The 24,134-nt window shown below is 41.8% G+C and overlaps 2 protein-coding genes across 6 annotated transcripts in view; one reads left to right on the top strand and one right to left on the bottom strand.

Annotated features, from left to right (window-relative positions):
* Window positions 1–40: 40 nt before the first annotated feature.
* GABPB1 (GA binding protein transcription factor subunit beta 1) lies at window positions 41–20,192 on the bottom strand. Of its 3 annotated transcripts, none has more exons than XM_035335828.1 (9): window positions 20,146–20,192; window positions 13,485–13,592; window positions 12,475–12,642; window positions 11,805–11,999; window positions 11,364–11,475; window positions 10,894–11,007; window positions 7,653–7,838; window positions 6,714–6,829; window positions 41–1,819 (listed from the first exon to the last, which is right to left on the bottom strand). In XM_035335828.1, exons 2-9 carry the CDS (start codon window positions 13,590–13,592, stop codon window positions 1,667–1,669), a joined length of 1,152 nt encoding a protein of 383 aa, XP_035191719.1. In that variant the 5' UTR covers window positions 20,146–20,192; the 3' UTR covers window positions 41–1,666. The 3 variants fall into 3 exon arrangements, with proteins under 3 accessions (XP_035191719.1, XP_035191718.1, XP_035191720.1); XM_035335827.1 differs by lacking the exon at window positions 20,146–20,192 and adding an exon at window positions 19,892–20,026; XM_035335829.1 differs by lacking the exon at window positions 20,146–20,192 and having other exon boundaries at window positions 1,683–1,738; window positions 6,707–6,829.
* A 3,188-nt stretch (window positions 20,193–23,380) lies between these two features.
* USP8 (ubiquitin specific peptidase 8) overlaps window positions 23,381–24,134 on the top strand; it is a 29,274-nt gene continuing 28,520 nt past the window's right edge. For all 3 annotated transcript variants that reach the window (XM_035335561.1, XM_035335559.1, XM_035335560.1), the window contains exon 1: window positions 23,381–23,543. The gene's annotated coding sequence lies outside the window, so the exon portion shown is untranslated. The remainder of the gene's footprint in view (window positions 23,544–24,134) is intronic.

Below are 24,134 nucleotides of genomic sequence, written 5' to 3'. Positions count from 1 at the left end.
GATACAAACAATTGAAATGGAATTGATTCTACACTATATATATGTGGAAAAGATATTTAATTGTAAAATAGAAAAAGTAGGCCAGAGTACAGTTTTAAGGGTAATTCTTCTGTATACAGTATAGATAAACTAGACTTTTTGCTTAAGTTTATATAAACAATTCCATAAAAGCAGTGAAACATGGAACAACAAAGCAAAGCACAAATAGTTTTATCTTACAAAAAGGAATCTGCACAGTAGTTCAAAATGTATGTAACACAGCACTGAACAATCTTAAGGCAGCTCAGTCTAAGCACAGGACTAGAAGCCAGGAACTCCTGAGATCCATTCCCAGGTCTACCACAGATTCATGTGGTCTTGGGCCAATTGTTTAACACTCCTTGTGTTGCGCTTATACCAGTTATAAAATTGAGACAATAACACTCACTTACCTGCCTCAGGCAGTGTAGTAAGGGTTCTTTAAAAGATTTTACAATGCTCTGAAGATGTTATGTTTTATATAAATCTTAAGTATAATATATCACTGCACAGACACACACAAACACAGTATCACAGTGAAGAACAATGATGCCAGGTAAGAGCAGCATCACTACAACATAAAAAAATTCCTTGTCCAATTGCATAATTAAAACAGAAAAGTCTGTTTAGAAAACGCATCAATGAAATAATTTCAAGGCTATTGGGGAAAACAGATCCATAGAATATTCTAAAAGAATTACTCTTTGTGTTCCAGTGGAGACATTCTTTTCTACTCATTACCAAACTTTAAAATGTTTGCATGTGAAAACTGTAAGACACACAATTTCAATGCCTCCACTATCAAATTTTGCCTGTTATGTAAATTAGGATTTTCTGTTTTGTTTTGATTACAAATTACATTCTTTCAAGAAATGTACCATCCACAATAAAACTGGCTGCTAGCTTACTTCAAATGACCTATAGGTTAAACATTTTTCTCATAATTTTTCCTCACGTTTGCTGAAAAATACTTATGCTAGATGTATGTGTAGAAATTATAAAAACATGCAGCATATGTACAAACTGAAAAGTTTAAAAAATATTAGCTTCATATACATGTAAATCTACTTGGATATATTTGAAATTAAATATAAAAATTTCACCGCCTAAAAAAAAAAAACAAAAAACCCAAAAAATGGTTTTCAGAGAATCTGAGACAACTACTTAAAGCTGTACAAAGATTTCCACCTGGAAATGACTTATTCAGAGAAGTTTAAGTTGTTACCATGTAGAAATAACTGTTGATTCATTTTGTCACATAATTCATTTTCAAGTTGTCAGCTTAAATCAACATCACCCTTAAAACTGCCCTGTTTTTCAGAAGTTAGATTCATACTAAAATCAAAAATTTCACAAAAACATTGGCTTCTCATGTTTCTGGATCCCTTCAAAAAGATTTATCAACTTATTTTGAAACTGTAAAAAAAACAACTATTTACAGTATTTCATTTTAAATACTTTTCACAATTTCTAAATTCAGAATTTTTATGTTACAAGAAATTCATCAGAGCTCACGGCTTAAGTCCAGTTATCAACTTGTAGCATCTTCTCTATCATGTAATCCTGTGTTTGTACCTATACAGTGTACAGTTCAAGATTGTACTGCAGGTTTTTGAAAGTAACAGGCTTTGCAGTATGTTCTCTTTTATTAAACAGCTTCTTTATTAGTCTGGAGGCGGTTCATTGCCTCTAACTTCTGCCGATAGGCCTCTGCTTCTTGCTCTTTCTTTAGAAGCTGCTGACGATATTTTTGTGCTTCTCTGTTTGCCTCATCCAGCTGCTTCTGAAGAGTTTCTCTTTCCTATTAAAAACAGAACCAGCAATATTTTGTCAAATATGTATTAAATGCAAGTTAAAACGGCAAATACTTTTTCTTTACATGCAGGTTAAGTGTTAGGGCATCACGTAGAAATTGTTCAGTTCTTACTTGGGCAAAGCTATATGAATGCTGCTCAGTAAATTAGACATGAATCTTGATACAATTTCTCATAGTAAGACTTGAAGTCTAAATATAACAAAACTAAGTTTCTTTAGCAGCAGAGATAACAAGCAAGTCTTCAAAGAAAAACAGTGCAGTACAAAAACAGATAGTGATCAAATACTAACGTGACATAATATCATTTTCCCAATGATTCAATTCCCTGACTTTTTTTTAAATCAACTTCTAGTAAGAATGGAATTCAATCTAACAGGACTGTCAATTTCCATTGTATTTCTAATCAGACGGTACTGTCCGTTATAAAAACTGATACCTATCAGCAGTATGCACGGGAAAGTGACAGCTACTCACTAACTGGAATATATACATATTTGGTTTCTTAAATGAAGCGATTTAAGTGACTGATACCATGCAATGCAGAGGTATAGCAACATCCCCAAGGACACTGCAGATTTATGAATTAACAGGTATTTAGCGAGGTAAGCTTTTTGAACCCAAGAGGACTAACTCATGCACTGACTGCATACATATCATATGGGGATTGCTATTACAGGGCTTCCAAGCAAAATAACATGGAAAATGCCACTTCCTATGAAGCTTCCACAGGAACTAAGGAGAATGTATTTCTATCTGCAGTTGACGTTGATACTAGAATTTTGTTTGATGCTGTACTGAGCCTAATTGAAAAAGCAATTTGCTTGGAAAAATAGTTTTGTTTTGATCTTCAACCAAATGCTATTTTATTAAAGTAAGTGAAATCAAGTAAAATAATATTTTATGAGTAAGGTAGTATTTGATTTCACAACATTTTTTCCACTGTAGTTGAAGTAGCCACAGGAGGGAGGCTGTCAGAGAAGCAATCTATTTCCCAGAAAAACAAAACCGTCAAAAACTGAGACCCAGCAAAAGTAAGTTGCCTTTTCACCTTATCCCCATCCCAGCAGTTCAGTATCACACTTCCATTTAATACCTCAAACAGTTGTTCAACGTTACTCCCCCCACCACCAGAACAGCATCCCTATTCTTCACCTCTTTGATACACTCACGTATTTTCATGATCAGAGACTGAAAATACAAAATACTCTGCCTCCCTTCTACTTGCTACTGTTCTCAGTACTTGTCACAGCCACATTTAGTAGTCACATGCTGTGCTGAATGTGCTGAAATACAATGACATAGGTGATCTGATCATTGCTAACAGCAGCATCTGTATATCAAAAACAACAGGTAAAGGAGCAGTGTTATTAACAAGTTTAGAAAGACTAGCTATAAAATAGAACAGCGCTAACTCTGTAAATTAAACCTGATTTTACACAAGGTTTTAAGAGCTAAAAAGCTAGCATTCATGGGTTTGCTTCATTTGGAGAATATGCTCATAAAATGAGAGCTCATCTGATCTTATTGCTTATTTGAAAAGGATGTTCAGCCTCCATCTCTGAAAATTTGGATTCTGCTTTTTAAGTAACATTATAAATGGCCAACCTATGTATATACTAGACTGACCAGTGCCAAATGCTAAGGCAAAATGAATGGTGGAGCCTACATCTCACAAAGGACCTGAAATACACCAGCGTTGTTCCAGCACCAGTCCAACTCAAAACATACTGCTATTTCTGTAACTATCAATGTAATTTAAGCAGAGCCAACAAAGCTTACATAATACAGCCTTGTGGAGTACTAAGTTGGGGAAAAATTGCTACACACAATTCTTAAGGTAGTAGTCAAAACAGTGGATCCTGCTACCCGTGTGAAGTGGGCCTTCCCTCTACTGAGCTCTGGCATAATCTGAGCTGAGCATTATCTGTCTAACAAATTTGTCACACAATTAGATGTCCTACTGCCAAGAAGCAGAGCTGGTCTACTGGGCTGCAGAAGTGTGAGAACCAGCAGTGGCTCATTGGCCAGAGGCTCTGCAGCTCATTACAGAAAATAAGGCACTATCACTACTGCAGAGCACATGCAGACTGCAAGCGCTCATGGGCAGAGTTCAAACTCAGAACAGCTCTTGTGAGCACTTCCCACAGAAGGGAGAAATAGAGATGTACAGCCACATTGGGTGTAAGCACATCAAGAAAAGGATGGATAAAACGAGAAAAAAATGAGGCTCAGTGTTAGAGATGGTAAGATAAAACCAGTAACTGCCAGGCAGACTAGCAACTCAAAGCATGTAGATTTGTTCGAGCACTAATACACGCAGTTTTCATACAGACCTAGTCTTTATGTAAGCAGAATAAGCTGAAGAACTGGTGCCAAATACGCTAACTAGACAGTGGACAGAAACCAACGCTTCTGGAGGAACATTACAGACCTACTGTGGACTGAACAGTGAAAACTGGTTTCTTAACTTTGTCATCTAAGATTAAGGAGGACTATAACTGGGGTCTTAATTTCAACAAATCCAGAAAGTGTTCTTAGGGCACTCTTCAGAACACAAGAGAAAACGTTTTAATTCTCTAAAATCATTTTCTACCATACAAAAGCTTATACAGATAAAAATCAGGTTAGAGAAGTTTGAGTGCTCTTAAGGAATCTTCTGTTTTATAAGGGATTTTTCTTTATTACATACAGCTTTCTTTAACAGCCTACATATTGAAGATAGAGGTGCCTATAATAAAAATATAATTAAAATAACCAAGCTGAGCAGGAAAAAGCAGGAATATGAATTAATTAATACAATTCATTTACAATCATTTTTTTAGTCTAATTGTTCTGGATGTTGCTAAAGCATGTCACCTTTCCAACATGCAACAAGAAAGTAACATTCAAGAATGAAAATACAATTCACTGTATGTTAATGAATTATGCATGAAAATGAAAAACAGACCATCTGCATGACAGTGTTTTTTTGCTGCCATCATATGTTTAATTAAACATCACACAGCTTGGGAAGACTGCTATCCCTCTTGAAAATGAGCTGCAATGATGGAATTTAACAGGCAAATGAGAAAGTCAAAAAACATCACTACAATATTAATTCCTCAAAATACTTTCACAAGAAGGTTTGTCACTTTACATGAGTGGGAAGGAGTTCAACTTAGATTTTCCAGCTAGAAATAACTGTACACTGAGTTTGAAGTATCTGAAGACAGCACTCTTTGCCTCGAATCAAGTCTTTATAATGAAATAAAGGAATGAATCACCAATGAGGCAAAGAAACCAATCTTTAGTAATAAAGGTTTTCCACATCAAAAAATTATTTTGAAGGGGGAGGGGTCCCCCTCCCTCCATATCCAGATATATACTTCTACTATGATAAACTTGGAAGTGGACTGACTTCCCGTGCACTTCCTTAATGCCCCAGTTACCAAAGACAGGGAGTACCACACCAAGGCTCTGGAAGTCAACCAGCCTCTACAAAGGGGCAGAGGTCTGCATGTGCATTTCCAGTTGTATAATCAGGGATGAGGTCAGTCATCAAAACTAGCACTTAAAGGAAACAAATAGAGTCCTTCATTTTCACCAACTACTTTTAAAATTCTATAAAAGTATTTAAAATATCTAATTGAAGTTGGCAGTCCTCTTGAAGAATTATTTGCGTTATTATACCATCTGTAACTAGGAACAGGTCAATTTATTCCTTAACCAATCTGGATTTTTTTTTCCCCTTTACCTAACAGTTATTATTTAAGGAAAGGTAGTTTCCTGTAGCAATAATTCAGGCAGATATTTAAAAGCGTGAACAAAAAAAAAGTTTTTATTGTAACAGTCATACAATTTTAAAAAAATGCAGCAAGAAAATTTTAACTGTCATGATAATCTGTAATGACCACAAAGCTGCGAAGGCCAAAAGTATTTGATATGACAACTTAAGGACAGAGAAAGTCAATGATGAAAGGTGGTAATTATTGTTACTAGACATGGACAAGGCATAGCACACACTGTACAATAAATAGTATTCAATTGTGCACAAATTGTTATTCAATAATGTGAACAGAAGTCAGAGAATACAACCTTTGACAAATGAAGTAGCATGGAATTGACAAAATGAGAACTCACAGCCTAGTCAAGCCTGACAGCAATTTTCATAAACTTTTGGACAAAATTAGTCAGCACAATTAGAATTAACAGAAAAGGGGATTAGATGGATGACCTATCGTTGTAATATATTTTTTAAAAAAGCTACAGTTTTAAACTGAATGGCTAATCTATTTGTCATATATGAAAAGCCCTCTTAATGTTGATAGGTCATCTGTGTTGTTATTTCAAAAAACATTATGATGCAAAGATTTGTAACAGAAACTGCTCCAGAATTAAAAAGGAAAAAAAAAGATAAATTTACAAACCCAGAATCTTACTGTTTCATACTGGTACTAACAGTTATCTAGTTATCATGAATGGAAAGGAAATGTTGCTAAGAATGTGATCTCACAATCAGGACAAGCATATGGTCATAAAACACAGATGAGGGGACAGTATTTTCATTCACTGCTATCACATCAAGTTACGTGATAATATGTTATCAGTATCTAGCTTTAAAAGCTAGCTAGTGATCTTAGAGGAAAAAAATGTTAGGCTACCAAAAACTTCAACGAATGTCATTTTCATATGCAGGACCAGAGGATACGCCTATATTCTTTTTACAACAACCTTGTAACTGATAAATTTCAGTAACAGGGGAGACTGAACAAGTTATTGTATCGCACTCTTCATTCTTCTGTTCCACAGAAACTTAGCTTTAAAACAACACCAAAAAGCACAACCACATACTCAGTGCTGAACACTCTGGTTAATACACATCACCTAAGAGACTCCTTACTTCTATTTCTGCAGACTCCACACGATTTTCAACAATCTCAATGCACTGTCTCTTGACTGGCGGTTCTTCACTTATCACAGTTTCTTCAGCAATATCTGTTGCTGGAACTGTTAATACTGAAAACATATTTGTACGTATAAATACACTTTACTTCAAACATTATTTGCACAATATAAAACTCAGACAGATAGTTTTATTAACAGCAGTAAAATGCAAGTGTTTCCCCTAAAAAATGCAACTCTATAAAAGTGCATTATATAGCCAACTCTACAAAAAGTGACTTAGAAAGCCAGCGTAGAGAAAATACACTGAAAGCTTTAGCTATTTATATGCTGCTGAAGAATGCTTTCTGACAACTAGCTGTACTTGTTCATACAGATGGTGGACCAAATCGTGTCTCCAACGTACAACTCTTCAAGCTTCACACTTGGAATCCTCGTGGGAAAAAAAAAAAAAAAAAAAAAAAGAGAAATCACTTTTGCCTAAATAGCACTCACTGGCAGAGCATCTTGGAAAGAAACCATCCAGAACACACACTTGCCACAAAACAGCACTTGTTACACTAACAGCTTCCACAAAGTACTTACCGCCCAAGAGGGACAATTTTTGTCATCCTGGCTTCACTGATTCTGAGACTGCCCTTCCAAAACCCCAAACTTACTGAGAGCAAAGCAAGCAGTTACCACTTTGCCCCTGTATATCCCATTTCTTACCCATACAGTTTAGTAATTCTTTTGTTTTTTCTCCTAATGCAGAAGCTCAGCTGGCACATGGCAACTCACTGAACTGCCACAGCTCATGCGTCTGAGCCTTTTGCAGTGAAAGAATTCAAAAGTGCATTCAAATTAATTATCACACAAAAAATTCCAAGCTATTTGCATCTAACAACTTATAAGTAAAATGGATTCTCAAGCTCAAACTGTGCAAGTTTCCACCTACCTTGCTGTCCATCTGGCATGGTCACGATGATTGGCTGCCCTATTCCACTGGTTGGAATTGAATGCAGATTACCAAGCTGAATGCCATCCGTAACTATAGTAATAACTTGCTGACCTCCAGAACTGACAACTTGCTGAATAGCACCATCCACAGATTCTGCAGTCACAACTTCTTCTGTCGCCACAACTATCAAAAGATTAGCAAAGGAGCTAGGTCAATTTTTAAGTTAAGCTTTATGATTTCAAATGAATTTTGCTAAAGCCAAGGAAGAATTTCTTCCATGTCGTTTCAAAGGGGATCCTCCCCCAAATTAATGCATTACTACACATTATGTCATTAATGTAAAACTTTCACCAGGTCCATGTAAAGCATTAACATTTTGAAATATAAATGCAGTTCTGTTCTGTTTTACCTTGCTCAGTATAATCTATTTTATTTAGTATGTTTCTTAATAGACTTAAAAACTTAAAAAAACTAGTTGGGCCCAGTGTTAGCATGGCATTGAGAGTTGTTTTAAGAATACAAACTTTTTTGCAATGTACACAGAATTCAGCATTCAGAACAACAGCACATACCACAGCTTGCATTATACACCGTAACTAAGCCCTTACACTACCACCCTTATTTTTTAAAACAACACAAACCTGAGACAAAGAGCAAGATCACTAGGAGCATAATCAAAGAATCTCAAGCACATTAACTCTGTATTTTATTTTCAATTTGTGAGGTAAAAGCAAAGCCTTTGATTTAAATAATAGGCATTAGACGGCTTCCTATCTACAGAGATGGAATTAAACCCCTACAGGCTGTGTTGTGATGCTTGAGATGAGAGAAGGTAGATAAAACCCTGAAGCTTTCATCTTTTAAATTAATTAAAATACAACATACACACAGTCACTCTGTAGTTCAAATGACTGAAGTCATTGCCCTCTGAAGATCTTTATGTTCAGAGATTACTGTCCTATAGCATTGCTTAAGTATTCAGAGAGTGTTCCATAAACCAAAACAGTAAGTCATACATGAATAAGTGGTGTTGTATTGAACTTGATTTGGCTTCCAAGTAAGGACGCTGAAGAGACTACTGTAACAAAGAATTCCAAGTTGCAACTGCCAATACTAGCTGCTGTGGCAAACAGCTCTGATCTTTCAGTTTCAAACTCAGTGCTGGGCTTTCAGTTCTCGAAGGAAACATTAGGACTTCCGCATGAGACCTTGGAATAAAAACCTTTGAGATTTTGTCTGAAAACGTATTTATGGGAGTATTTTTCTTTAACATGAATAAAGTCCTTATTCTTTCATTGCTCTCCTTTTTATTTATATCTCTATAAACCCTAATTGTCACATAGTTTCATACAATAAAGGAAAGTTTAAGTAATTTAAAACAGAAGCACTGATATATTCAAGAATTTCTAAATTAATGTGTATTATTTTCTTCTGCAGCATGCACAGGGGAGAACTCCTGCACACAAGATGAGATACGCCTCGTTCCACTACAGCACACCAAACACTGCATTCCAAATACACACCTTAAGCCAGGCACTTCTCTAAATTTTCTCCACTCAGAGCTCCATACACACATTATGAATCATATTAGCACTTAACATTCATCTCCTCACATGCACTTCACGTGAGTAAAAACTAAAACAAGCATGATTCTACTCAGCTACAATGAGAAGCATATTTTTTTCTTTGATTTTACAAAATTTGAGTGTTTTTAACTGTAAGCCATGAGGAACTAGAGGGAAGAGATCAGAGTAAAGTTCACCTGGAAGGGAGAGAAAAAAATCTAGAAAGAAACAACATAAAAGGCAGAATCTAATTGCTCTATCCAAGCTTATACAACCTTAAATGCAGGAGGCTAAATAAAAGCCAAAACCAGTATTTTCACCTCTACAATTTTAGGGAGTATAACTGGACTGTTTTTTGGTTTTTGTTTTTGTTTTGTTTTGTTTTTTGACAAGACGAGCACAGAGAGGGTTCATGGGCTTTGAGGTTGGTTTTTTTTTTTTTTTTTGCGTGTGTGTATGTTGGGTTTCTTTTTTTCACTTGAACACACTAACTGTTGATGCACAGTAATGAAAAGCTGCTTTTGTATCTTTTATGCTTTAAGCTGTTAAAGGGGTAAGATTCCAGGAAACCATTTACTGACAGTAAGATGCTGCAAGACTGCCCATACATCTACATAAAAATCAAAGTAGAAGAACTGAAATACACAGGAGGGGGGTTAGGTATGAGGGACGTTGCATTACTCAAGGTGAGAAGCTACTGCATTAAAGTTTGAAGTGTATTTTTTCCTGCATGTCATCTCCTGCCTACACTCTAACAATGTTTCATCTTCAGTGGTTTGCTAACATGTAACATCGGTTACACTAGGCCACTGCAAGGGCAGGCCCATGAAACATGAGAACACTCAGCTACCAAAGTCTAGTACCAAGTTCTGGGTACACATCTAATACTGTGTAATCCTACACAATCCCTTCTCTCAAGTTTCCCTCTCCTACAATTAGATCTGAGTTTCATTGAAATACATGAATTGATTGAAAACATCATCAGCTTTTTCTGTAATGAAAGGTATCACATTTTGGTTTTGAATCATCCACTTCACTTGCAATATATAAATGTCATACAAAAGTATGGCTGCACTTAGGCACTGCTCTAAGAATTAGAAGAGCTGGACTAAGCAGAAATTCTGCAGGACTTCAGAATACTTAGAGGTGACAACTCAGATATATGTTGGGATGCAGCTGTCATGCCAGTAAGTCTGGGAGTCCTTCCCCCTCCAGTGAAAGCTGTGTCCTTACGAATGATGTCTACTGCAGAGCTGAATTCTGTGAGAATTAAGCACCAAAGATTTTGGCCTCACAAAGTATCTCATTGGGGGCCATTTCCCGTAACTTAGGAGAAAGAAGCATCCAAGGGAAGCAGTCTCAAACCAAATGCAACCTCACGTAGACAAAGATGTGAATTCAATCTCCTGAATTATGTTTGCTTTCAGCAAGCATGAATGCTTAGTAGCATTAGGCGGACAAATTTCTGACCAGATGTGGTCAGAAGTCTTATTAAGCAATAGTTGTACACATGTATCTACCACTCTGTTGAGTGAAAGAAATTAAAGTTTTTGTTAACATTGGAAAAGAGTCCTCTCACTTCTGCATGAACTATATCTCAAAAAATCCCCAGTTATGTACTTTGTTTTAGTTTATTAAAGGAAGTTAAGTTGCTAGTAACATGGCTTTCTAACCTGGTGTTTCTGAAGAATTAGACAGTGGTGCTGATGCTTCCGCTAAAGCTGCTAACGTGGCTAACACTGACGTTGATGAATTTCCAAACTGCACAGCAGACACTCCTGTCTCATCTAGAAGGAGGAAAAAAAGTTAGATGATATTTATTTTAAAAGCTAATTAAATCCATTTTACATTTTTACCGAAGTTTCTAATACACACTGTTCTCAGCAACTTTCTGCTAAACTAAAGTGCTATTCTGAAAGCACGTTTGTGAAATAAATACAACTGATAAAAGAACTGTCTTCATAAAGATAAATTACATATTTAGGTATTTACAACACGTAAGAAACACTGAAGAGGAATACGGAAGTACTCTAATCTTACCATTATTTTTTCCTCAAGCCTTTTCACTAAATGTAAAATTCTAGTTATCCTATAGGCAACTAAATACCCGTTCCATCTGATGTATTTGCTGAAGATACCAGACCTGTTAGGTTCACCACCCCTCCAGGTCCAATGATGAACTGCGGTGTTGCTGCATGTATTGTCACAGTATCCGGACTCTCTGGATTCGTATTGATTTGGTTCTGCATTGCAATCTAGGAGACAAAGGAAGTAATATCATTCCAACTGTAGATACAAAGGATTATTTACCTTCCAAGAACTAGAATGATTGAATATTACACACAAACAGGGAAGATCTCCCTAGTTATATCCATGCAATAAACACATACAGTATTACATCCTGTGCTCTGCTAAGGACATGAGAAACATTTTTGGCTGAAATCTAAAGACAAGAAGCATGTTGTTAAATATGTTAATATTGGCAATATGTTAAATTCTACAGCTATATTGAAAGCTTAGCTGATCACACATGTAAACAAGTAGTTTGCTATGAATTCCCTTACCATAATGAATTTAAAGTTACCTGTAGTATTTCAGCAAGGTCTTCATTTCCATTGTCTATTGCAATGTCCAATGCAGTTTTGCAAAATTTACTCTGAGCATGAACATCCGCTCCATACTTTATTAAGAGCTCTACAACTTCTTGGTGGTTATGTTCAGTCGCCCAGTGAAGTGCAGTCATTTTGAGCATGTCCTTTGCATTGACATCTGCACTGTGCTACAAAAAAGAACATTGCGTAAACTATGTCATTAGAAGTATACGAATTAAATAACACCACTCATGAAACAAAGCCCAAAATTGCCTCTCTCTAGCAGTAGTGTCCTGTTATCTTCCAATAAAGCTATAAATGTAAGGTCTTCAATCTAAGTACCACAGGTTTTTTACCTCAAAGGACTGAAGACTCCCCAAAACATAACCTTTCTTGGTTCTAAAAGCTGTTACTTACATGATACCAAGTTAGAAAGGAGTCTTTTTTTTTTTGGAGCAGAAATAAATAATTAACTTGAAATCATGATGATTTTAGTTAATATTAAAATAAATTACAACTGAATAGGAAAACAAAGCTCCCAATAGATACAGTATAAATACTCACAATGTTTTGATGTTAGTTTCACAACTAGAAGGAAATCACACTTTTAATCATAAACCTTTGTAATATCTCTCACTCAGACCTTGTTTCAGGAGTTTTTACCTTAAGTAAGACTTCTACTATGCTGGCATGGCCTTCTGACGCTGCCATATGTAATGGAGTTCTGTCCACTTTTGTTCTGGCATCACGACTTACACCTGCTCGCAGTAACACTTCTGTCGTTGAATAGTGTCCATACTGTGCTGCTAGATGAAGTGGAGACGTTCCCAACTGTAATTTAACAGAAAAAGTAGACTTTTAACAGATGTCAGTATGAACTATTTATTCTTATTCTGGAGCTATCAAACTCGGCTGTTAGGCCACCACTTCAAATTATTTTCCCTTGCAGCCACAATGAAAGAAGCTATTGGGGCTTTCACAGAGTATTAAAGAAGAAAATGTTTAATTTTTTTTTTCCAGTAATAACAACACACTAGAAACAGATCACTGTTTTAGATTTTTTCCTGTCCTTTTAAGGTGTGATGTTTCAAATTGTTTTTAGTGATAGACAAAATACCATAACATTCAAAGGGACCTCTGAAAGTCATCTAACTCCAATCTGCTCAAAACAGACTCAACTTGACATATACGTGACCACATAGATTAAAGTTCTTAGGGGGTTGCAAATACCCTAAAATATTAGATACCTCACTTAGTCTACACAACCTACTTAAAGCATAGGCACCTCACAGCACCTATATCAGGAAACTCAAATGTATGTATTAGATAGTGGGGACTGCTGTCTTAATTCAGAACTCTTGCTATACTAAGCGTATAAACACCGTAACTAGGAGGATGTTTGCTACTTCCCTCATTAACCACTCCAAAGTTCATTTTAACAGCCAACAGAAGGAACTTTCTCACAGGCTGTTACAAAATTTAGTAGAAGATCAGACCATATGAAGAAACAACAAAGTTTAATTTTGAATTAGACATCAGATGATGTGACCACATGATTTCAAAAAGAAACTCCCAAGGCCAGCAATATAAATGCTGATTTGTAATAATCCTGTTTTCTTTTTCAGGTGAGGGTAGTAACAGAGTTTATTGAACACTGCCTAAGTTTTCATTACCCAATCTGTGGTAAAAGGTGCTCCATTTGCCATCAAAATGCGAACTTCATCATCTTGTCCTGCTCGTGCAGCTTCTAGAAGTTTCTTTCCCAAATCTACTAGTGACATCTAGTGAAGGACATAAAGGAACATAAATAAATATACATAACATTAATACTGTTTTTAGCACACAAATATGACTGTAATGTTTTTAATGACTATTTCTGAACTACTCTGAAAGTTCAAAAACTTTAAAGTTCAAAATTAAAAGTTCCTATTTTAGCCATGACAACAAGCTTGCTTGTCTGTAAGAAGCAGGCTGATTTTAGAATTACTTTTCTCAGTCAAACAGAACTGACACTGGGATGAAGGTTTCTGTATCACAGTGCTGTAGCCATAGCAGCAAAGTTACATCGAAGTAAAGTTAAGCTGGACCAGCTGCATATTTCTTAAAAGAAAATATGGTTCAGAAGCTCTCACCTGATACTGCAGCCTCCTGTAGCTTTGTCCAGCTTTCAAAAGGTACTAAGTCAGAGACACCATGTCACATGTCCAAAGACACTACCTTCACTTATCCAAAGTGTCAATATACATTTAAGAAATTTGACTATGCAAATGCATTTAGATGGATAAGAATACAGCACCTTTCTGGCATCTTGTCCACAACTACCATTCATTTTGTTCACCCTAAAATTATTTCTGTATGCCTAGATAGAGTACAAAATAACAGGCACATACTTTTGTGCTATCTGCATGAGGCACTCAGGCTAAAATATCTCCCTGAAATGTTACTACCTCCATCAGCTGTCTACAGCTACTAAAAAATGTGCAAAGTGCTAAATTTGTAGACTTGAGATCCTGGCTGGAAAGCCTTCACGTCATCTTTGGGTAATCTCCTTTTTTTTTTTTTTTTTTTTTTAAATAACACACAGGTAGAAGTTCTGTGTAATACAGAGAACGTAAAATTATACATAGAGAAAAGCCACCTATCTACACTCCTATTGCATCAAAGATTTAAATCCACCCTATTTCATACTTGCTCTTAAATGTGCTTGGTAATAAAATTTAGAACTAATCCGTAACTCATGCTACTAACCAAACTATGGTATTAGATGTTCAGTCCTGTATCTACGCTTCCCACTACCAGGATGTCAAGAACAGCATTACTTTCATCAAGTTGCTTTCCAGTCAAAACTAAGAGTTAAGCCCGGACGACTAATAAAAGCAGTCACAAGGCCATGCAGCCCATTTCCTAAGCAGCGTGTCAGTGTATGAGTTCAGAAAGGAATCCCAGTAGAATCATTTTTAATCTCTTTTCTTAAGCCTATACTTCTGTCACAAAACCACCTTATTTAGAAAGTTCTCTGCGCCTGGGTCAACTGGCAAACTGTGCATGGTGTGTTGCTAGATGAGCTGAAAGTTATTGATTTTGGAAGGAACGGGAAAGCAGGAAGGGGACAAAACACAGCAAACGCAGAACTCCAGCATGTATCACGAGAGCCACAAAGGGGAGCACAACTGACTGCTGGCACCAATTCCCCCTCCGCCGAGATAATATTCCATTTATGTCCATCCTTCTGGTATGCAAGCACATTTTGACTTAGCCAGCCAGGAAAGGAGAGAGGAGCAGGAAGGTGGCAAGGCCAGGCTAAATACAGACAATGGGAAAAGGAAGGAAAGAAGGAGCACGCGGTCAGGTGCAGAAGAAGCGACAGCAGCTGGCTCTCTGCCACGAAGAGAAAAAGCAAGAGAGAAACAGGAATAAGAGAAGAACCTCTTGTCCCCGTTAAAGGGAGACACTAAGGGTAATGATACAAAACAGTAGGGCAGAGAGGATATTTGTCAAGTGCAGCAGTGAAGGAGCAAAGTCCTCCCTCTATTCGGCACTTTTTTTTTTTTTTTTGCAGGGGTAGGAAGGATTGCAATTTAGGAAGGGAAAAAAGCACACAGACTTTTCTGATGGTCTAATACCACATCAAGAACCTCAGAAGCAAGAGACAAGCTGTAATATATTCCAAAATATTGAAGTTAGGAACTAATTCGGAAATACAATTCATTTTCCTTGTATTTATTTTGTTTTTAAACCTCAGTAGAAGAGAGGAACTAGGAAAGTCTCCATTAGGAAACATAGAACAACCTCAAGGTGCCTTCAGCCTTATCAGCTTATGCTTGATGTCTCCTGGACATCGGTGAATTAAATTACTGTTCGTACACTTAACAGCTACACCTATTGAGAACCCACTGCCCCATCTATACTGGTAAAATTAACTGCAAAGCTGTTATCAAAGCTCCATCCAGCAAAAGCAAGCAGGAAAAAAAAAAAAGTCAATTATGCTGGCCTGCAAAAGAAACAAAACGTTCTAACTAAGGAAAGGAAAAAGAGGGACATGGAAGATCATACATATTACCTCCACTACCATGTATTTTTTACATCAACTAACACTCTCTTCGGTTGACATAAAGTGTTTGTGTTTTAAACCAGCACAAAACATCACATCAGTTTACATATGTGTGTGATGTAGAACTTTAACTTCAGTTATGATGACAACATTTATTTCAGAAATGAAGTAAAAGTTTCAGATCTCATAGGGAGCTTGAAAGCGTGCCTGGGCCATCTAGCGGAAGAAAATGACAGAACTAGCAGAGCTGCACAGATGGACTCAAAAATTAAAATCACACTGTACAGCAAAAGCACGCTGCAGCAGTAAGCGATGCCTTTCTGACAAACTACTCGGGCACGTTCAGCCACTTTTAACCAACCAATACCAGCATTCACGACATTGCTCGCGACTAATCAACCCCAAGCTGACCTCTACTTGGCAGACCACTCCAAGGACCCGTCCCATAAGGTCAGCAACCCGTTAAGCAATAAACCCCACACACCTTCCCCCAAGCTCTTTCAGCGCTAGCACCGGGACATGCCAAGGCTCTGCAGTATCCCAATTTCCTTCTGCCAGAAGGATCCTGCGGCTGCCCCCTTGAGACCACTTTGTGGCACCACAACAGCACAGCATTACTGTCGAAGTTCTATGTATAGCACAATAAAATATATTTTAAATCAAAATGACATTTCCACTTCAAAGCAGCACCCTGAGGTAAGCACCACTGCTGCTCCCTGCAGCGGTACAAAATAACTCCACTGCACAGTGTCGGAGGGAGCTCTTCTGTATCGGGCATCTGCATCCAGCCTGGGCAACGCTTTGTAAAAGCGATCTTTCAGGCACCAGAAGCATCAGAGGCTCTGAATTAGTCTTGAGCCTACTGGATTTATTCTTATGGCAATCCGAGTATGTTTTCAGGCTCGTAACAACTCCCACGCACTTGTGAACTGAGGGGTTTGCCTACCACGGGGCACATAGGGAAGAGCCTCTGCTGGGTTTGGGCTTCTCAGCGTTCACCACCTAATGAACTTCCACACTGCATTACTGCAACACATTCCGCTGATTGCCATTAGCCAGATGCCACAATTAACTGGTTATTAAATGTACATCAAACTACTATTGCAATTTCACTTTGGTTCAAAAGGAAACCATGTGGCTCTTCAGTATCTTAGAACTTAACTTAGAGGTAGGCTTGATACATTCTCTAAAGCTCTGAACGTCATTTCAGAGCGGTACACAACAGCACCTGACCTGGGCTTAGGAGGAACTGCAGAAGTGCACACGAATTGGACTGTGTGGGGAGGGAAAGGAGCTGAAAAGCATGCAGCTTGGGAAGCCTGGAGTCCACACCACAGCCTACAGATAACAGAGCAGTGGAGCCTGCAGTCTGAAGGAAGATTATTAAGGTTGGCTTAAAACACTGCAGCATCTTTTGGACCAGCGTCCTGTCCAATGGGTGAGGGATCTGGCCTTTGCTCCCCTTCTGCCACTGTGGCACTGAGCATCAGTCGGTCAAAATCAACAGGCACAAAACAAATAGCTGTTGCAGAACACCTGCTAACGTGGAGATATCCCAGCTGTCGGTGCACTTCCAGCAAGGCATGCTCCTCAGAGAGATGTGCTTACACCAGAACAGCATGAGTGCAGCAGTGCAATTTACCAGAGAGTCAAGTGAATCGATATACACCGCATCTACAATGAGGATCTGTAATCACTTCTACAAACCCCGGGATAAGCGAAGATCTAGGAAATGGTAAGAGGCTCCCCCTACTGAAGTGGCACACAGCAGGTTTATACATGGAAGATAGCTTGAAACCCATCATCTCATTTACATCCAGAAAAAGAAAGCCCTTTTCAATACGCCTTTTTCCTTTTCTTATTTCAAAAAATTCAACCTCCTTCCCCAGACCTGATCTTCAGAAACGTTTTTACCCTGCTCATTTCCACGTTGCACAGTACCTCTCAAAACTGAGAACAGCAATTTCTAGTTAATTGTACGCACCTACCCACACCACATAAATATTTTTAGAATACAAAGTTTAAAGTTAGCAGTCACTATTTAAATATTTAATCAAGCATTCAGTTTTTATCACTATGAGAATTGAACTAACAGGTCCAACTTGTTTTCTTCTCTATTTTTTCCATCAACAACCCGAGTGAACTTAGAACAACTCTTCTAACCCAACCTTTCATTTCAACTAGTTTTCTAACTTTTAAAGGAACTGAAAGGCCCATACTAAACCTAATTGTAGAATCAAAGAATGCTTTGGGTTGGAAGAGACCTTAAAGATCACCTAATTCCAAGAAAGTATGCATTAATAGCAAACTGTTTTAATTTCAGTGCTTTCAGCTTTCCTCTAGATTGTGCTGTGCTTATTAAATTCTCCCTCACTTGTTTAAACAGAAACATCCCCTTCACGTTGGACCACGTCAGCATCAGATGAAAAATATTTAAGAGAACAGATCAGAAGAGCAAACACGTAGCCGGATAACTTTGTGGTGAACGTATTTATGCAGGCTGTATTTATGCAGGTCCATATTCCAATTCAGTTCATACTTCAAACTAAACTAGTACCCAATCATCAACGTAATTCCATTAAACAATGCAAATGTTCCAAAAGAAGTCCCGCTCTGAAAAGGAAGAGCAAAGATTTGGCCCCTATTGGCAAAACACAACATCTGCAGCATTTAAAAATATTATTATGCAACAAGGGTGAACCACTGGCACCAAGATTTGGGTTGGCACTGCCAACGAACTGCAAAGCTTTCACAGATAGATTTGGCACTAGATAACAAAGAGGTTAAGTTACAGCAGGTATGACTGACATGCAGAACGTAAGGGGTTGTGATGCTGCCTTTGAACCATAACACAACCTCAGAATCTGCCTCATTCATCCAAACTGGAAGAAAAATACTTTGAAACAAAAAATCACAAGTCTCTTTGATTAAAACAACATTTTTATTGTGAGGAGTCTTCCGTGACAATTTCCTGCAAATATGCAGGAAAAAAAAAAAAAAAAAAAAGAGCTTGTAAATAAACTGCTTTTAGGAAAGAATGTCAGTCAGGAGGGAGAGTCGATACCTAGTGTACAGTGATCATTAGGTTCTGCCACGTATGTTCCTAACCTTACTCAGAGCAGACGTCTGTACCCCTACAGGCACCTCATCCAAACAGCTTTTAATCTTAACAGTACTTCAAAACTCACCAACAGTTCAAAAAACCACTACGCTAAAGGCCTCCAATAGCTGCACTCGTAACTACCAGCACGTTTAGCATGCGGCATTCGCCGTTAAATAAAAACCACCTTAGCAAACAGGCTGGAGACCGCCCCACAACCGCTTTAAGTTAAAAGCTGTGAATGAGGAAGCCTTCCTATGGCACCTTTCTGCAGCGTCCTATCGGACAGAGTCTCGCCAACAGAAAGCACTAGGATTACCGGGGAGAGAGGCCAGCCCCGGGCCCGCAGCAGCGAGCCTTGCCCCTCGTTCACCCCCCGCCACCTTTCCGAGGCGCAGAGCTGCTGCTGGCGGAGCAGCTCCCCCCGGGGCCCCTCCAGCTCCGAGCCCTCCCACACAGCTCAGCGGCCGCGGGGCCCCCCGCCAGGCCGGGCCCCGGCCCCACGCGAGGCCCGGCCCCACGGGGCAGACCCGAGCCCCCCGGACAGCCACAGGGCGGGAGGCCCCACGGCGGTCCCGGCCCCACGGCGGCCCCTGCCCCGCACCAGGCCGCGGCCCGCCGAGGCCGAGGCCGAGGCCCGGTCCCGGGGCCGGGCCGCCGCCCGCGCCCCCCTCGCGGCGGGGTCCCCGGAAGGCCGGCCGGCCCGCCCGCTCTCCCCGACAGGAAATCCTGGCTGGGCTGGGCGCTGCGGAGGGAGCCGCGGCGCCGGGTTCCGGGGGAAGTGGAATTATTTTTTACCAGCGAAGAGATCGACTTCCACATCCGGTAACGGGGCCCTATACAAAGGCGCTGACTGACCTGGAAAAGCTTGAGCCGGCCCGGGAGAAGGGTGTGGGGGAGAAACGGGCCGCGGGGCCCGGGAGCCTTACCGTGCCGCCGGCCCGCCCGCCGCCGCAACAACCGGGGCCGCCGGAGGCCGCCGCTCATCGGCGCCCAAAAGCCCCACACAAAAGTCCCCGCTGCTGCCCGGCGGAGGGACACGGCGGCTGAGGGGCGGGGAGGGGCGCTGCGGCTCGCCGCGCTGCGCCCCCCCTCCGCCTTTCCCAGCCGCCGCCGCCGCCGGCCCGCGCCTCACCGCGAGGCGACCGAGCGGGCAGCGGCGGGAGGGGCGCGCGGCACTTACCCTGCGGCGGGCAGGGGGTTTTACACCGGTACCGCCGCCCCGGCCGGAGCGGGGGGGGTAGGGGGGAAGCGGCGGAGGGATACGGCCTCGGTGCCGCCTGCCGCGCATGCGCGGCGGCGCCGGGAAAGGCGGGGAGAAGCGGGCAGCGGGACGGGGCCGCCATGTTCCCGGCCCGCCGCGGGCACGGGCGTGAAGGGGGCGTGAGGGGCTGTACCGCCTCGCGGCCCCTCCTTGGGGTGAAGGGGGGCTTCAGGAGGGTGTGGGGGTCGGGGAGGAAGGGCTTCGGGCGTGTGGCGGCTCCGGAATGATCGTGCTGCCTCTCTGGTCTGTCAGGCTGCTCTGGCCTTGAGCCTTAGGCTCGCTGTGGAGATGGTGTCTTGGGCCCTGAAACGCTTCTCCTAGGCTGGTTTGTTGCAACCTGGTTGGAAAGTGCTCACACTCAGGTTCCCACCAAAACTATTACAGTGCATAAGTTGGGGGCCATGGTAAAGCGGAGGTCCCATCATCTATATCCATAATCTATATTATTCAGTCAAAGCATATTGGTCATAAAACTCTCCTTATTTTTGGAGATAACTATACCTTCTTCATCAGATGCATATTTTCTGCATCAGACCCATTATTTTCTGCCCTTGAGCTATCTAACACAGCTTTGGAGAAAGCACAAATCAGCTTCCGAAGAACAAGCATCACCTCGCAGGTACCACAGCCCTGGATCCTCAAGGCGTTAACCAAAGCAGATACTAGAGAGAGAAAAAAAAAAAAAAAAAAAAAAAAAACTAGGTGGGGAGGCAGCCACCCACCTGGTCAACGCATTGTCAGGGCTCGCACTGCCACAGTTGGCCAGGCTCTGCCTGGTTTTTGCAGCACTTTTTGAGTTAGGCTGCAGGCACGAATTCTCCACGTGCTTTCTGGAAACCCAGTTAATCCTTTTTTAGATGTTGTCACCTCACTCAAGGACCTGTTGACAAGTCCAGGGCAGTTTAGTTATTTTCCTAGGACTGGCAGCCAAAAGGGGGCACTAGAGAACAAGCCGAGACACTTTGGCGGGCAGTCCCATTTGTCATCGGCGCAGAAACCTGAAATCCAGCCTTCATCACATTTCTTTTCCAGGGCTGATAAGTGCTTTGTGTCTCAGGAGTCATTTATCTTGCCATATCATTGGTTGTCATTTACACAGTTGCAGTAGATTGCGCAGAAAACGTTACAATGTCCTTACAGGCCTGCACCAAGGAGTGGGAATTCTCTGTGATGTTTGCAGTACTACAAGAAGTGTGATGTACTACTGACAATCTTTTACAGAGGTGAAGAATCCAGTCTTCATTTAGTCAGGGTTCCATAAGTGCTGTATATGAGTTTTCATTAGTGTGATCACAACTTCAGTCTTTAAAATAGTTCTAATTTTTCATTTGACAGAATTCACCAAAGCTGTCCTTAAGAGAGAAACATCTCATATGGGCAAGTCAAAACACGGTTCACAGCTGTAAAGTACGTTGTTTCTTCCACTTTATTTTACCCAGCCGTATAAGGTAGTAATTTTTAGCTTTTGTTAAGTAAATGCTCTTAATACCTCTTATTAAAAAGCACAGATTTCTAATGTTTAAATTCTTTTTTGTCATTTATTCAATACTTCTATACAGTAACGTATGAAGATAGGAAAAAGTGTTTTAACCTAAGGCAACACCACAGCATGTTATAAGACAATCAACACATTAGCATGTTTTAACAAGTTTTTGAATATGGTAAAACTAATTGTACAGGCAGGTCCTCCCCTTTCTAAATATGGTTGGCTATATACAGGTGATACCTATGGTTACATGCAAGTAAGACCAAAGGATTTTCTAACTATTTCTCTGTGTAAGAGAAGCAGTAAAAGCTCCCTTTGGACAAAACGGACTGGGAGTCCGTTTTGGACAGCAGCTAGTGTGACACTCAACAGGCATCTTTCCCATTCTTTGCACCTTCGCGACCTCCCTGTGTCACAGCCACCTGATTTTCTTGGAGAAGAAGATCTGTTTTTCGCAGGCTTCATTCTACAGAGGATCCTGCAGCATGAAATGGTGTTAGGACTTTCTTCCTTTGCCATATGTAGAAGTACAGAATCTCCGAGACAAACTCAACCCTCACCTGGCCCTGTTCTACTCAAGCACGTTGCAGGAAAGAGTACAGCTCACCTCCAGTCGCTCTAACCACCTCCGCTGCTGACGGAGAGAAACAGCCTGGGTGGGTAGCGCTGCCCTGGGTGTGGCAGCAGTGCTGAGCGGGTGCACAGATGTCACCATAGTATCTGAGCCTAATATTTAGTTATCGTGGATGCTTAAAATCACATTTACAGTACTTACAAGCCTGTTTGTTGTAGGTGACATACAGACACACACTTCACACAATTATATTGTCAGCCTCTGCAAGAGTCAACTGACCTGAACTTGAGTGCGCTTCAAGCATCTGGTGTTAAAAGGCATACTGAAGCACGAAACTTCATAGTGCAAAATGCTGGTTAAGGACCAGTTTCTCCAGTCTACAAGGTGAACTAAAAAATGGCCAAGCAAAACAGTTCCGGTTCACAATTCCATTGGCAAAATGGTGCTGTAGATCAAAGTATTGCATTCCCCCACCTTGAATCAGGGGAAAGACTGTGGCAGGACAGAACATCTGTTTGTGCAACATCCCAGTGACACTATTGCCTCACTGACTGCTTGGAAACAGCTCAGCACCACCCTCTCCCAGCGTTTTAAATCCCAGCGTGACTATACCAGCACGTCCACATGTGCCTGCCACCCCTGGGGTATGCTTGTAGTAACACCACAAGCTGCACAAACACTACCAACAACAGAAAAAATGAGATCTGAACTTACAACATCCCCAGTCGATGCATTTTTCTCTAGGGGAAAGAAGAAAAAAAAAAGTTATTTTTGTAAGGCAAGGCATCTCGCCTCCCCACACAGCAGCAGGAGGGCCGGTTTTACACCCCCCACAGACGCTGGATGCCCCACAAAATCTGAGAGACCCCAAGCTTGGTTCCTTGCCCTGGGTAAGGCGAAGCGAGGCCAGGGGGGTGCGGAGCCCCCAAGGGGCCGGCGGCGGGGCAGGGCGGCCTCGGTCCCGCTCTGTTCCCGGCTCGCAGCCACGGGCCGAGCCTGGGCAAGGCGGTGCGGCCGGCGGGCCCGGCTCTCCCGCAGCTTCCTCCGCACCGAGCCCGGCCCCGCGGCCCCGATAGGAGCGCCGAGAGTCCCCGCCCCCGCGGGGGAGCGGAGGCCCGGCGGGGAGGGAGCCGAGCGAGGAAGGCCGCCGAGTTCCGCCCCAGCAGCCATGGCAGCCTAGCGAGGTCTCCGCGGCAGCCCCGCTCGGACATGGGCCTGCCCCGGGCCGGCAGGCTGAGGCAGCGAGACCCCGCGGCGGTGAGTGGGGGCGGCCGCACCGGCTGCCGGTGGAGCGAGGCCTGCCTCGGGCTCGCCTCACGCCCTGCCCCGGCCGCGTCGGGAGGGGGGCGGGCGCCCTTGGACGGGAAGCCCCGGGCCCGGCCCCGGCGTTCGGAGCCCGGCTGGGAGGCGGCCCCCGAGGGGCTGCGGGGGGAGCGGGGCCGTGCTGCGGTCGGTCGGGGGGCCCGGGCCCGGCCCGGCGGGTACCGGCAGCTCTCCGCCCCGCCGCCGTGACCTTGGGCGGCCGCGGCCGGGCCGGGAGAGGCGGGGACGGGGCCGGGGGAGGCCCGGCCGGAGCCCGGGGACGGCTGCAGGAAAATGGCCGGGGCCGGCCGGGAGGCGGCCGCCGTGTGAGGGGCTGGCGGCGGCACCGCCGGGCCTCGGGGCGGGCCGGGGGCTCGGCCTGGCACCTCCCCGGCACCTTGGCTGTGCCCGCACGCTTAGGGGGCGTTAATTGTCTAATTACGAGGTGAAGCTAGTTGGCTTTTTGCTTAGACCGAATGGCGTCCAAGCTAAGTGTATAAAAGCTAAGTTTTTTTTTTTTTTTTTTTTTTTTTTTTTTTTTTTTTT

The sequence above is a fragment of the Oxyura jamaicensis genome, chromosome 10, assembly GCF_011077185.1.
Source record: "Oxyura jamaicensis isolate SHBP4307 breed ruddy duck chromosome 10, BPBGC_Ojam_1.0, whole genome shotgun sequence".
Lineage (NCBI taxonomy): Eukaryota > Metazoa > Chordata > Aves > Anseriformes > Anatidae > Oxyura > Oxyura jamaicensis.
This window is presented reverse-complemented; position numbering and strand designations above follow the sequence as displayed.